A 13,331-nucleotide genomic window follows, 5' to 3' on the forward strand; every position below is an offset into this window, starting at 1 on the left:
AACATACATTGTATGTCAGTTTAAACAACCCACATAACAACTACTTTGGTAGAATAAAACCTCTGAGCCTGCATATTCTGGATAGCAGGTACCTAAACATTATATATTATAAAATCTCTTGGTTCATCTACGCTGAGAACATACATATGATATAGGGATATACAGTATGTGTGTGGTTGTGGTGTTCTCTTCTGTTTCACTACAATGGAAAGTTTCAAAGAAAGGAAATCCACACCGGATTACATATAGATACTTTAATAATGAAGCAAAGGGAAATGTACAAAGAAAGGGATTGATCTGCACATTGTTCTGTTGGCAGAAACATCTTGATTAGTTGTCAGGTGATGACTTTGGACTCTGGTCAATGAGGTTCTTGTCCAGAGTGCTGACCTGGAACCAGGGACCATCTCCCCTCTGCCTCATCAGTCGACGCACCTCCAACTGTGTCAGTCTGTTGGTCAAACACAAGCAGCAAATGAATAAAGAAACACTAAAACTACATTTGGTAACAATAGTAACAAACCTGGTTTCTAACAATAAAAATGTTTGGAGTTGTTACTAGTGGCATCAAATACATTAAATTCTCCCCTAATATTTGCTTCAGGCAAAGGCCTTTTATCTCTCATCTGTAAAGTGCCATGAATGTGTTAAAGCACAACCCCTTCCATAACTGAATGCTTCCAAAAAGAGTACATCATCACAGGACTGATGTCCTGAACTGCTGCCAGACAAACATGCAAAAGCAGCACAGACTCACCTGGCATCCGCCTTCTCCTTCTCCATATGGATGGCAGCCATCATCTTTTCATAGTCCTTCACTGGGGAGTCGTACATGTTACGTGCAATCCACCTTGTGATGGGATGCTGCAATAAAACAGGGTGACAAGTATTATATTGACTACTTTTACATGATATGATTCAAGAATTCAAAGATAGTAAACATGAACAATGACACTCCGTCTGGCTGGGGTTATACAATATGTTGATGCTGCATATAAGTGTGGCCGAAAAGATAGTTGGAGGAGACATAATATGTGCTAATTTCATGATATACACATGTTAACAATTTAAAGGAACGTCTGTAGACTATTGTTGATTAAATAAATGTTCACAGAGAAATAAATAGAGGCTACACACCTTGTAGTATTCCCAATGCTCCGGTTCGTAACCCTCGGGAGTTTCAGCCAGCTCTGCCTGACCTGCACCACAGTTACAGTGTAATGCATTTCGAAACTGTTCACATCTTTTTGTAAATTCAAGTTCAATATTTATTCTCGACTTACCGATAAAAACATTGACAAATGTTACAAAGAGAGCCACAGGAACACCAGTTAGAAGGATGTAATATTGCTGAATAGAAAGAAAAGTAGACAAAAGACTCGATATTAGAGGGTTTCAACCAGTTTTGTTTTGTTCATGCAATCAGTTTCCTGAAATGCTGTTGAAATGCATTATTAGTATTCTGTTAGTGACCTAAACAATGAAATATAGTGCCTATCTTAAGTACAATCATTTTTAATTTCACTGTGTTCTTTCAGTACTCACTAAAAGACGCAGAAATCTCCTGTCGTAGTAGTCGGAGGGTTTGATGACAAACATTTTCTTTCCATGACCCCAACGAACAGCCACTTAAAAAAGATAGATGGATAGTTGTTATCTTGTATTTCCTACAAAACTCCTGCTGCTACATATTTAATAACAAATCCCCCCCAAATATGCTTTAATTAATGGTAACATGAATCCATTTACAGTCATTAGTTTTATTATGACATATCACAAGTTATTATGTATTCCTTCATCCACCAAGGAAATGTATTTTAAAAAAACATTACAAAAAAAGGCTCTTGCCCAAATTCCTTGTACAGAATTAGGAATCCAAATTTATATATTAAATATATTTAGGATGTGAACTCATTTCACTACACAACGAGCAATTATATCACGTAATAGTACGATACATAAAAATATTTTAGTTTTAGGTATTTTTTAAGACAATCATTTTAAGTTTAGATTTTGAAAGATCTAGGATCCACTTTCTATTGCCAGCAGGACGACTCTGTATAGCTAGCTAATATTAGCAAGCTAACAGGTACCAGCACAAGGTCACCAGAAAAGAAAGAAGGTTTTTTGACCAAGCATCCTCATTTTCATCCTAATATAATTGGCCTTACCTTTGTCTGACCGTGGGATTGTCCGAGTGAGTAAATTTACGGCATTATTTCCAGGTTTTAAGGGACCAAGTCTGGCTGCAAAAGCAGCAGCAGACCTGAGAACACTCATTCCCACCATCGCTACTGAGGCCACGTCCAAACAACACGCTCTCTGATTGGCTGTTGAAAGACTGAAGCAGAAACAGCCCTTTCCTTTTATTTAAATACTTGCATTTAGATATATTTTTTTAAAATTCAGTATTCATACAATAATTATATAAATTTTCAGAATATATACAAACTGTACAAAATCATCCTGGGAAAACAGAACCAAATACATAGTTTACTGGTGCATGATGGGTAATTTGTAGGAAGGGCTTTGGCAAAGATGGCGGCGTCCTCGACAGTCGGACGCGTTCTGAGTTTCTGCAAGCAGTTTCAAAATTCCTTAAGAATCTCTTCAGCGAGAAACAGTCAACAATGCACTTCTACGGTAATCCGAAACCAGGCTGACCTTTACAGGTAAGACTCTACCTCTACTCTTGGTTTAATAGGTGATGCTGACCGACTATAATAGCTGATGTCTCCCTTCATCATGGACGCTGACTTTTATATATCGGAGGAAATGATCTCCCTAGCGACTATTAACACAAGATTTCATCTGCAGTATTTTGTGATGATTATCTCCTATTCAGGTGTTTTGATTATATTTGCGTCCTGCAGGGAGAGTTCTACACATTTTGCTCTGCCTTTTACGAGCTCTGTGAGTCAGTGTCGAACCCTGCACACGACAGTCAGCAGAAGAGGACTTGGAGACTTCTTTGACCTCCCTGAGAACTGGGGGGAGACAACTGTGAAGTCAGGTATAAAACACAAGTATTTAATCCATTTTCTGCACCGGCTACACTAAAGTGCTGAAGACCTTTTAAGAGACATTTGGTTTGTCGTGTCTTAAAGGGGCACCATGGACTGCAAAACAACTCAGAACGAAGAGCAGCGAAGATCTCCACAAACTCTGGTACGAAGATGTTTATTTTTCTGGTGACTCTCAGGAATAAGAATTTATCGAACCTGTTTCATAAACCTCAGGTATGTTCTGCTGAAAGAAAAAAACATGCTGCTGACGTTGCAGCAGGAATCAAAAAGGCAACGAATTCAAATGCCAAGTCCTGAAAGAATAAGGAAGGTCAGTCTCATATACAAAACATCTAGCAGCACTGTAGAAATGCCTAACTACATTTGGGTTGCACTTGTATTATGTAGTTGAACGTGCACGGTTTGTCTCCTCAGGTTGAAAGGTCAATGTTCAGACTGGAGACAGTGGTGAAGGAGAGAGAGACTGCACTCCGGCTGCTGCAGACAGGACAGGAGAAAGGCAGGCCTGGAGACTGGAGGAGGAACATATTTGGATATGTCTACTGGTGAGTTGGGGTTCCTTTTAGGCTGAGGGTTGCACATCATTCAGATTCCTTGTGATGATACAAGTGATTCCTCTTCTCACAAGCAACAACTGGCCTTGTGAAAGGTTTGAAAATTGAAGTATGTACATTTTAATTTTCCTCTCAGGTATCGATTTAAAGAGTACGCTATCCCATGGTACATGAATAAACGATACAAGAGAAAGAAGTTCTACACACCCAAGTTTGTGGAACCTTACATCAGGTGAGACGATGGCTGCTAAATACAAGCCGGCTGTTCGGTCAGTGAAATCCATATTCTCATTGTGTCTACCTTGGTCTTACAGGTTGCGCATAGAGAAATATATTAGGGGGAGGGTCCGGAGAGCCAGCTTAGAGAGGAGAAAACAGCTCAAACTCAAGGAGAAGTTTCCACACATGAAAGCTCCAGCCTTGTAAAAAATCAAGTGCATATTCTCATCTTGTTGGTGGAAACAGCTGATATTTGTTGGAACTTGGTCTGAATTTATTCTATGTAATAAACTGCATATGCTCTGTTAATGGCGATGATCAATTGCGCTACATGACAGTGAGGTGTTTTTGTCAGTTTTGCAACACATCAGTGAATAAATTGAGAAAATGTGGACCCAACAGGATTAATGCACGAAAGTCAACAGGAAACCAAAGTGCAAGTTAAATATCTTCACGTAAAGAACTTCAGTTACTCATTTAACAAAATGCACTTTTATTTTTTAAAAAGATCAGATGCACCCAAAAGACAAACTTAATTGTTTGAGTTGGCCGACCAGCGAGTGCAGGTGAGGGGAGCTTTATAACAGTGTCAGGTTTATGGACAACTAATTTTCACACCGCAGTTCACTTCTTCCTGCAACATCACTGAAATGAACAGGAATATGCTATATCCACCCCGGGCCGCCCCCTCCCCCCAAAATTGTTCTGTTTCATCTGCATCAGAAAAGGGTTTCCCAACAATCCCATGTGTTAAGGCAATAGAGCAACTTCTCACAGAAACCAAAGAAAAGTCATCACTGTTACAGTTTGTTTGACTGATAACTTATTTTAAAATTTACAATTAATATGATGCTTTTTGGAGTTATTTTTAAAAAAATGTACAAAAAAAACTTTCAGAGAATTTCAGAGTCGTAGCTGAACTGCAAATAATGAAAGAGATATATTAAAAAAACAACTTATCAGGGACATTTCCTTTCAACACACTGCTTTCCTCCTTCTTCATACTCTTGTTTTGAGATCCACATCTGCTGGAATGTGCCCTGGAAATTAGAAAACACGCAAGAGATATCAGAACCCAAACGCAAACATGTTCTCAAAAGGTAGCTACTGAAAAAAATCCCGTATAATCAGCCACTGTCATCAGCTCTGCCGTTTTCCTCACCAGCGATGCCAGGATGGAGCCTCCGATCCAAGCACTGAACCGACGCTCCACTGTGGTGTTGTTGGCAATCAGCTTCAGCCTCATGCTCTGAAAATCAAGCATGTTTAATGGAGATAAAACACCACAAAGCAAAAGGGGGAAGAAGCCTTTTCACTGTAAATATTGATACTTAGTCTGATAATAACACTGTGAGAGAACATCACAGTAACAAACCGGAGGTGTCTTCTGGGAGAGCTCTCTGTTCAGACGGTCTGTAAAGCCCTGGATTAGCGTGTTCCCTCCCGTGACCACCACGCTGCCGTAGAGACCCTGACACACGAGATGACATGTTTCGTTTTTAAAAGAAAAAAGCTGAAAGTTCAGACGAACAATCATCCTCAGGCCAACAAACACATGAGATGCTAACAACCGTTTTTCAAACCACCCCTGAACCTGAAAATTTTAAGTAAAGTTTCAAGTTAATCTAATTTTAGCCTCTAAAAAATACTGGCAGATAAAGACACTCACCGGTCGTATATCGATGTCACACATTCCCACGCTGGTCGTCACCACATGGCTGACTCCCAACATGGTGTTTCCAGACAGGCCCTGGAGGAATCGGTAAAATCTACACTTAAAAAACACATTTGGGAGAGACAGAAGCATCTCAATTAATAGGAGCTTCTGATTTCCTCACACACACCTTTGCATTGGATGGGTCAAACAGTCCCTCTGGGATCTTCAGCCTCTCGGCCCCAAAGTCACAGTTGTAGCCGTTGGGCAGCTCATAGTGCACAGTGGGCATCTGAGCAGCAACCCTGAGAGAAGAGGAAATGAAAGTTGTGTCTGAGGCAGGTAAACTGACACATCCAAGGTTTTCAAACTGTCCTCTTACTGTTCGTCATACGATGAGTCCGACACCTGCAGCACAGAAGCCTGGAAGTCCTGGATCACACACTGCAACAAGAAAATAACTCACATTATGAGAACACCACACCGGTTCAGGGGTCTAATGGTCTGCCTGCTCACGTTACACATGTAATTATGCCACGAGCGGGTGACTTGAGGTAGTTTCTCCTTCTTCTTCCAGCTGGCTGGAGATCCCTCGCGCACAGGATCCTGAAAGGATCATCAATGGCGTCAGAACAATCAATCTACTCGGGCTTATAACGCTGTAGGTTCATATTATTATTATGTATGAGAAAAAAAACATAGAATCTACTCAAATTCTGTCATCCATATGATTTTGCTTTACCTTTGATGCAATCATGTAAGGAGGAATTATTTCAACTGGTAATTCTTGAAAAAGCTCCCTACACTGCATGCTCATGAAGTCTCCAGCCAGGGGTGATTTGACAATTCCTGTCACAGAAAATAATGAAATATGAAAATGGGCCTCATTTACGCTTTAAAGAGCATCTTTTATCCACGTCAAACAATGAGGCTGACATTTTATCTCAAACCAGCAGGTGGAGCCATGAAAGCATCCCTGACGTGACGTGTAGGTCACCTAAACTCTGCCAGCTCATGATGATTTGAGTCTGAGAAATGGTCACCTTGCTGCAGGACGTAACCATCGTGCACTGGAATTGCTGTGGTGTGTGTAGCTCCGCTGTCCAAGACCAAGCCCGTAGAGCGTCCGTTGGCAAAGCTGAGACGCCCGAGAGTAAAGGAAAAGGAACCATGCAAGATCTTTCCTATGTGGTTTGTTCCCAACAGAAAAAAACCATCTCAGAATATTAAATTATATTTAACAACCAATAAAGAGCGACCGCTCCCCCCCTTATTATGAAGAAATAAAGGATACGCAGACAGCACCGCTGATTTACAGAGGAAGAAGGCGGGAATGTTGTAATGCTCAAACATCAGTTCTGTCAGTTTCTCTCGCTTGGCACGGGTGTTCCACTGCACAGAAAATAACAAAAAAATAACAACAGACCACCAAAATCTGCTCCGTGCACTGATGAGAATCACCACAAGATGCAAACTCGGCAGCTTCTCGGGTTCAATACAATGAATATATTTGTTTAGATCCATGACTAACTCACCGATGCCTCTGACATGAGGACCGGATGCAAACTGGGTTCAGACTTGAAGTGCATCTTGTACGTATGATCCAATATGGCCTGGAAACTGTCCCAGTCCTCAACTGGAAACAACAAGAAAACATGGATGAGTCTGTCTCGCCTTACCGATTCATTTTTGTGAAAGCATGGAATAATCTTCTGCCATTCTGGTGGCATTTGGGGAAATGTAAATGAAAGGTCCAAAATATTTGCACTCCATGTACAGTATTAAAGAAACATGCAGTGTATGCTCAGCAGCCTGCAGCCTTCTCACATTGTCATGATGACATGGACAGCATTTTTGTCCTCAGCACCACCATCACTGGCCCAGATGGCAGAGAAAATAGAGCAAAGAGGAGCTTTTACAGATGATAATTTGAGCACCAGGCAATAATGTTCCAGGTCATCCCTCTGAGGGAGACTGTGGTCCCGTGGCGTCGTTCTGGAGCGATTAACATCAGTGACACGTGTCTGAAAATAGCCTGGCAAGCCACTAAATTCTAACAATCACCAGATTGGTCAGCGACCATGCAAAGACACTTGAAGTCTGCACTCACTCATCCCGTTCTTCAGTGGCGACATCACTTCCATGCTCTCCCTGGGTACCCTCAGCTGGTTGGTATCGATGTAGTAGGTGGTGCCACTCTGCTTGCCTTTGTCGCCATCTGTCTCCATGGGTGTGCTGCCATCCTCTCTGTCCAGGGTCACGCCAATCACCGTGGGGAAGTCTGCCTGGGTTGAACCAAATCCAAACAGATAAGCACATCCACATCATATCAATCACACCCCGAGTTTAGAGAGAAGTTATCCGACACCACAGCTGTGAGGATGGTGCTCCGTTTTCCTGGTACCGGTTATGAAATACCCAAAAGCCCCCGGTTTTATTGTGCAAAAATGTCTGTTTGCCCTCAGGTTTTGGGTTGACTCCTAACTTGCGAAAGAGGTTAAGACAACAGATAAAGATGCCTTTTTTCATGTGTTGACAAGTCACGATATTCAGTCTTCAGTATAAAACCAGAAAACTGGTGCAGTGAAGAGGAATAAAGAATTTGATATCGTGTTATTTAAGGAGTAAAGTTTGCACAAGCTTTACCTTAAAGAAGGCAAAGTAGATGAAAATTAAAATGATATTCCTAAATGATCTGAACTCAATCTGTGCCAGCTGTCTCCAGGGTGACAGGCCTCATTTCTTGACATTGCTAAAGCCCCAGTGGTGCAAGGAGATGACAGAGAAAGATCCAACGTACAGTTAATGAGAACATGAGTGATCCACTTACCTTAGGACAGTCTTCTCCGGCATAGCCTGCTCTTACTGAGTACGAGCCGATGTCAAACACCAAAGCTCCCACCTCATCTGCAAACACAAAACAAGGGGGTTTAGGATTAAGAAACGGAAGATTGTAATAGAAGGTAATGCCTGAATGTGGCCCCAGACAAATGTGGCACCCCTAAAACTGAAGTTCGGTGGTAAAGCATGTGATCCCACTGAATTGTTAAGAACCCCCCCTCTGGAAATTGTTTTTAAATATTTAAGTTAAACATTCTGATGAGTACAAAGACAAAATTAATGCTTCACAAAATTGTGAGTACTGCTATTTAAATTGGCAACACATTAAGTTTTCTAAATATCAGTTAGTTGATTTTGTAGCTCTGAAAAGCAAAATATGATATGTATTGGTTGCTGGTACACTTGTGGACCCCAGAATCTCTAAAAGCAGAATGACTGCTGAACAATTAGCCATCAGCCCCCATGCCTTTGAATCAGCTCCCTACCCAACTAAGATAAGTCTCAAAACTATCCTGATTGTTAAACTTGTAGTCAGTAATTCTGTCGCTACAGCCATTATTCTAGTCTGTCTAATTCTCATATTAAGAATAAGTCATCTAATTTTTGGGGGTATCGCCTTAGTTGTGCTGCCACCGGCCGCTGGGGTACAGAACCAGGGCAACCAGACAGGTTTCTGTCACCTTCCTAGTTCATGGCTGCCTCTCCTCTGTTGCAGGTCAGTGACGTCGTGAACACATTTTCTTCTCTCCTCTGCCTCTGTATCCCTCAGAGCTCAGCTTTAGTTTTGATTTAGTGTAATTAATGTATTAGCATGTATAATGTATGTATTTTCTTTCATCGAACTGTACTCCCCTGCCATCAGCCTGAGCACTCCCATATGATCCTGGATGTGCTCAAGGTTTCTGTCTGTTAAAGGGGGGTGTTTCTTGTCACTGCTGCTTGTTGGGGGTCTGCCCCTGGGTTGCTGTAATGCACCTAGCTAATATACATAAAAATGATTTGATCAATTACTTTTTGATCTTTTCCATAGGCTAACAAATAATATGAGTGGTATATGTGTCAAGTTGAATTCGTGATTAGTGAGCACTAACAGTTAATTATTTTAAATTAGAATTATTGTATTATAGTCTTGACTTTGGATATATTTTCATTTTGTACTTGCATGACTGAAACTTAAATTCTAAGCTCAATGGTGCATGGTATTTGGATTCACGTCAATGTGCAGTTCTCTTTAATATATCATTATTATTATCACACATATATTTTTAAAAATAAATTTATGAAATATAACATTGTGCTTATAGCATTAAAAAAAACTGAGATTTAGCATGCACATTTACAGAGAATGATGTGCTCCCAAGCGCTATCTCTTATTCATTACCTTAATAGCTAGCTAAGAGCTACTAGATAGATGCACAGTTGCACTAAAAAAAAACAAGTTCAGCTAAAACCCACGGCAAGGTACTAAATTTGTATAATGCGGAACAAGGTACTAAATTTGTATAATGCTGCTGGTAATCTGGGGAAATTTTCCAACTAACAGAATGTAATTAGATATATGAAACTGCTACGCTAATATAACGTTAGCACAGCTAATAGGACTAGCCAAGTATAACACCGGCTAAAGCTAAAAAAGCGACAACGTGGAAATCAATAATTGTATTTTAATAAAGAGATCTGACCCACCGCCTCCGTAGACTCCGCCACTCATAGTCTCAATTTTGCGTAACGTAACTTTTCAAGTAATTTTACAGAATCACCGTTACACGGTTAACAACAACAAAGAGACTCTGCTAGCATGGATCAATCTAACAAAGCGAGCGCCACACTGCGCGTAGACAACTGTCCAATCAGAATGCAGCATCGACCCGGCACTTCCGGTTACGGCTATGACGTAAATATTAAGAGACTGCTGTTACTGCCTTACTGAATAGAAGACGTGGCCTCCACACCTTGACATTAACGTGAGTAGAATGTATTTTATAAACAGTGCAACCCTGTTTCGGTCGACAAACTATTGTGACGGCAATGTATCTTTTGGTTCTATGCGCAAGTTGTTTATAAAGGTGCGGTGCATGAATTGGGTCACGGTCGATTGACGTTGATCAGAGCGACCATGTCATGCTGCAAATGCAATGACCCGAACTTTAGTGTTTGACTTGTAAGCCGTCGTGACACGTTTCAATTTATATTTGGTGTTTTTCTTGCACCAACTATTCTGATTCTAATAATAGATTAATTCGAATTCGAAGCTGAAGTGATCGGTTGTGCAAACAGGGACTCCTTACTCAAACACACGTGAAAGTCGTCTTAACCTGGCTGAAAGTTTAGAACGGTAGCAGTTACAGTTCTCACAGTCATATTTAGTAGTGTGTTGCATACGAAGTAAAGATTATATAGATTTATTTTTGACATGTAATCTTTCTCCCAACTATGCAAAAGTTATGTTTCTCTTATCCGTTAATATTCACTCAAGGGTCTATGGAAAAGTGTAAATTAATTTTTAACTGATTCATCCCAGCACCCATGCAGCGCTGTCTCGCCCTGACCCTTGCCCAGCACAGCAGGCTCCTCTTGAGAAACAAATTTATACCCATCTGTCGCCAGCAGTCGGCAGCCATGTCGGGTCTACTCATCAACCAGCCAAACTACTCCTGGCTCAAAGAGCTTGGCCTCTCTGAGGACAACCCAGGAGTATACAATGGAAGCTGGGGAGGCAGTGGGGAGGTTGTCACATCATACTGCCCAGCCAACAATGCACCCATTGCCAGAGTGACCCAGGCAACTTTGGCAGAATATGAGGAAACTGTCCAGAAGACGAGGGAAGCTTGGAAGATGTGGGCAGATGTTCCAGCTCCCAAAAGAGGAGAAATTGTGAGGCAAATTGGAGATGCGCTTAGAAGAAAGATTAATGTCCTTGGAAGCCTGGTCTCTCTAGAAATGGGAAAGATCTATGTTGAGGGAGTTGGAGAGGTGCAAGAATACGTTGATGTGTGTGACTACGCCGTCGGTCTGTCCAGAATGATCGGTGGGCCCATCCTGCCGTCAGAAAGACCCGGCCATGTCCTGATAGAACAGTGGAACCCAGTTGGTCTTGTCGGCATCATCACAGCCTTTAACTTCCCCGTCGCTGTTTATGGTTGGAACAACGCCATCTCACTCATCTGTGGAAATGTCTGCCTCTGGAAAGGAGCCCCCACAACTCCTCTCACAAGCGTCGCAGTTACCAAAATCGTGGCCGAGGTGCTGGAGCAGAACAAACTGCCCGGTGCCATCTGCTCCATGACTTGTGGAGGTGCTGATATTGGCACAGCCATGGCAAAGGACGAGCGCGTGGATCTGCTGTCATTCACAGGCAGCACCCATGTTGGCAAGATGGTGGCCATGATGGTGCAGGAAAGGTTCGGCCGTAAGCTGCTGGAACTCGGTGGAAACAACGCCATCATTGTGTTCGAGGATGCCGACCTGAACCTCGTTGTGCCTTCTGCAGTCTTCGCATCAGTGGGTACCGCCGGTCAGCGCTGCACCACGACCAGGAGGCTAATGCTGCACGAGAGTGTTCATGACGCCGTGATTGAGAGGATCGTCAAAGCTTACAAACAGGTGCGCGTCGGAGACCCCTGGGACCCCAGCACCCTTTATGGGCCCCTGCACACCAAGCAGGCTGTGGAGCAGTATATCGCAGCTGTTGAACAGGCCAAGCAGCAAGGTGGCACCGTGGTCTGTGGAGGAAAAGTGATGGACCGCCCTGGCAACTATGTGGAGCCCACAATCATCACGGGGTTGGCTCACGATGCTCCCATCGTCCAAACCGAAACCTTCGTCCCCATTCTCTACGTCCTCAAGTTCCAGACAGAGGAGGAAGCCTTTGCCTGGAATAATGAGGTGAAGCAGGGCCTGTCCAGCAGCATCTTCACCACAAACCTGGAGCGAGTCTTCCGCTGGCTGGGGCCCAAAGGATCCGACTGCGGAATTGTGAATGTCAATATTCCCACAAGCGGAGCCGAGATAGGAGGGGCCTTCGGCGGCGAGAAACACACAGGAGGTGGAAGAGAGTCCGGCAGCGATTCATGGAAGCAGTACATGCGGCGGTCCACCTGCACTATCAACCACAGCAAAGATCTTCCTCTGGCCCAGGGAATCAAGTTTGAGTGAAATACTTTGAGTTTGATGTTGTGTTTCTCTCTGACGAGTCGTTAAAGACAACACTAATGGATTAGAGTTGGAGTTGCATTGGTCATTGTGCTTTTGCATGTAGACAGGTCAGTTACAAGTGTAACAAAAACTTATGTAATTCGTTGTTAAATCTTTTCTGGTTCCTGCATTAGATCCTAACCCCGATTTTGGAGTGAACTGAGAGAAAACAGAAAATTTGCAATGTAAAATTGTAATTCATCATCTGACTGCACTTTTCTATCAGCACTTGAATGATATCAACACCATATTCTTTATACTGTTAGAAAAATAATTCTTACATCTATTTTGGAAGAAAAAAACTGGAGTGGGATTTATTTTGATTAAAAAGAATTTCTCTACGCATTTAAAGTCTACTTTGCTATTGTTTACATTTCTTCCAGCATTGATTTACTGAGCTTGAAGTTGAGATCAGTTAATTGTTACATTAATTTAGCAACAATTAAAGGCCGTTGACATGGACCTGACTCTGCCCGCTGTTTGTGAATGATTAAAATTATTATTGTATAACTTTAAAAAATGATTTGCCTCAACCAATGTGATAGCTTAGAAAATATAGGCTACTTATTTTGTGATAAAAGTACAAGTAAAAACATAAAGTAACCAAAAAGCTATGATATAGGAAATTTAAAGAAAAGAAGAAATAGAGGTGGTGGTAGCTTAATCTGATGGGGACTGGGGTGATAAGTGGAGATTTCTCAGTTCAAGCCCCACTGCAGACAAAACATGAAAGGTGTTCTGGTAATAGTGGAAGATGCCAGAGCACTGCCAAGGTACCTGTGAGCAAGGTACTGAACCGAGCCCACAAATACTCGTATAGGGCCCTGCAATGAACAGGCAACT

General features: G+C 42.1%; 4 protein-coding genes across 4 annotated transcripts; 2 read left to right on the forward strand and 2 right to left on the reverse strand.

Moving 5' to 3' along the window:
* Window positions 1-239: 239 nt before the first annotated feature.
* Window positions 240-2,340, reverse strand: ndufb5 (NADH:ubiquinone oxidoreductase subunit B5). Its single transcript, XM_057037267.1, has 6 exons — window positions 2,172-2,340; window positions 1,546-1,628; window positions 1,284-1,350; window positions 1,138-1,199; window positions 758-864; window positions 240-451 (listed from the first exon to the last, which is right to left on the reverse strand). The coding sequence occupies exons 1-6, from the start codon at window positions 2,287-2,289 to the stop codon at window positions 331-333; spliced, it is 558 nt and encodes a 185-aa protein (XP_056893247.1). The 5' UTR covers window positions 2,290-2,340; the 3' UTR covers window positions 240-330.
* A 150-nt stretch (window positions 2,341-2,490) lies between these two features.
* On the forward strand, window positions 2,491-4,108 carry mrpl47 (mitochondrial ribosomal protein L47). The gene is made up of 7 exons (XM_057037262.1): window positions 2,491-2,672; window positions 2,874-3,013; window positions 3,108-3,168; window positions 3,240-3,336; window positions 3,441-3,571; window positions 3,717-3,812; window positions 3,895-4,108. Exons 1-7 carry the CDS (start codon window positions 2,539-2,541, stop codon window positions 4,004-4,006), a joined length of 771 nt encoding a protein of 256 aa, XP_056893242.1. The 5' UTR covers window positions 2,491-2,538; the 3' UTR covers window positions 4,007-4,108.
* A 164-nt stretch (window positions 4,109-4,272) lies between these two features.
* Window positions 4,273-10,123, reverse strand: actl6a (actin-like 6A). Its single transcript, XM_057037258.1, has 14 exons — window positions 9,981-10,123; window positions 8,284-8,360; window positions 7,564-7,738; window positions 6,989-7,089; window positions 6,748-6,845; window positions 6,497-6,591; window positions 6,196-6,302; window positions 5,970-6,059; window positions 5,836-5,897; window positions 5,644-5,758; window positions 5,469-5,549; window positions 5,175-5,270; window positions 4,962-5,048; window positions 4,273-4,839 (listed from the first exon to the last, which is right to left on the reverse strand). Exons 1-14 carry the CDS (start codon window positions 10,003-10,005, stop codon window positions 4,759-4,761), a joined length of 1,290 nt encoding a protein of 429 aa, XP_056893238.1. The 5' UTR covers window positions 10,006-10,123; the 3' UTR covers window positions 4,273-4,758.
* Window position 10,124: 1 nt separating this feature from the next.
* Window positions 10,125-12,950, forward strand: aldh7a1 (aldehyde dehydrogenase 7 family, member A1). The gene is made up of 2 exons (XM_057037250.1): window positions 10,125-10,258; window positions 10,816-12,950. Exon 2 carries the CDS (start codon window positions 10,821-10,823, stop codon window positions 12,447-12,449), a length of 1,629 nt encoding a protein of 542 aa, XP_056893230.1. The 5' UTR covers window positions 10,125-10,258; window positions 10,816-10,820; the 3' UTR covers window positions 12,450-12,950.
* Window positions 12,951-13,331: the final 381 nt, after the last annotated feature.

The sequence above is a fragment of the Takifugu flavidus genome, chromosome 7, assembly GCF_003711565.1.
Source record: "Takifugu flavidus isolate HTHZ2018 chromosome 7, ASM371156v2, whole genome shotgun sequence".
In the NCBI taxonomy this organism is placed as follows: Eukaryota; Metazoa; Chordata; class Actinopteri; order Tetraodontiformes; family Tetraodontidae; genus Takifugu; species Takifugu flavidus.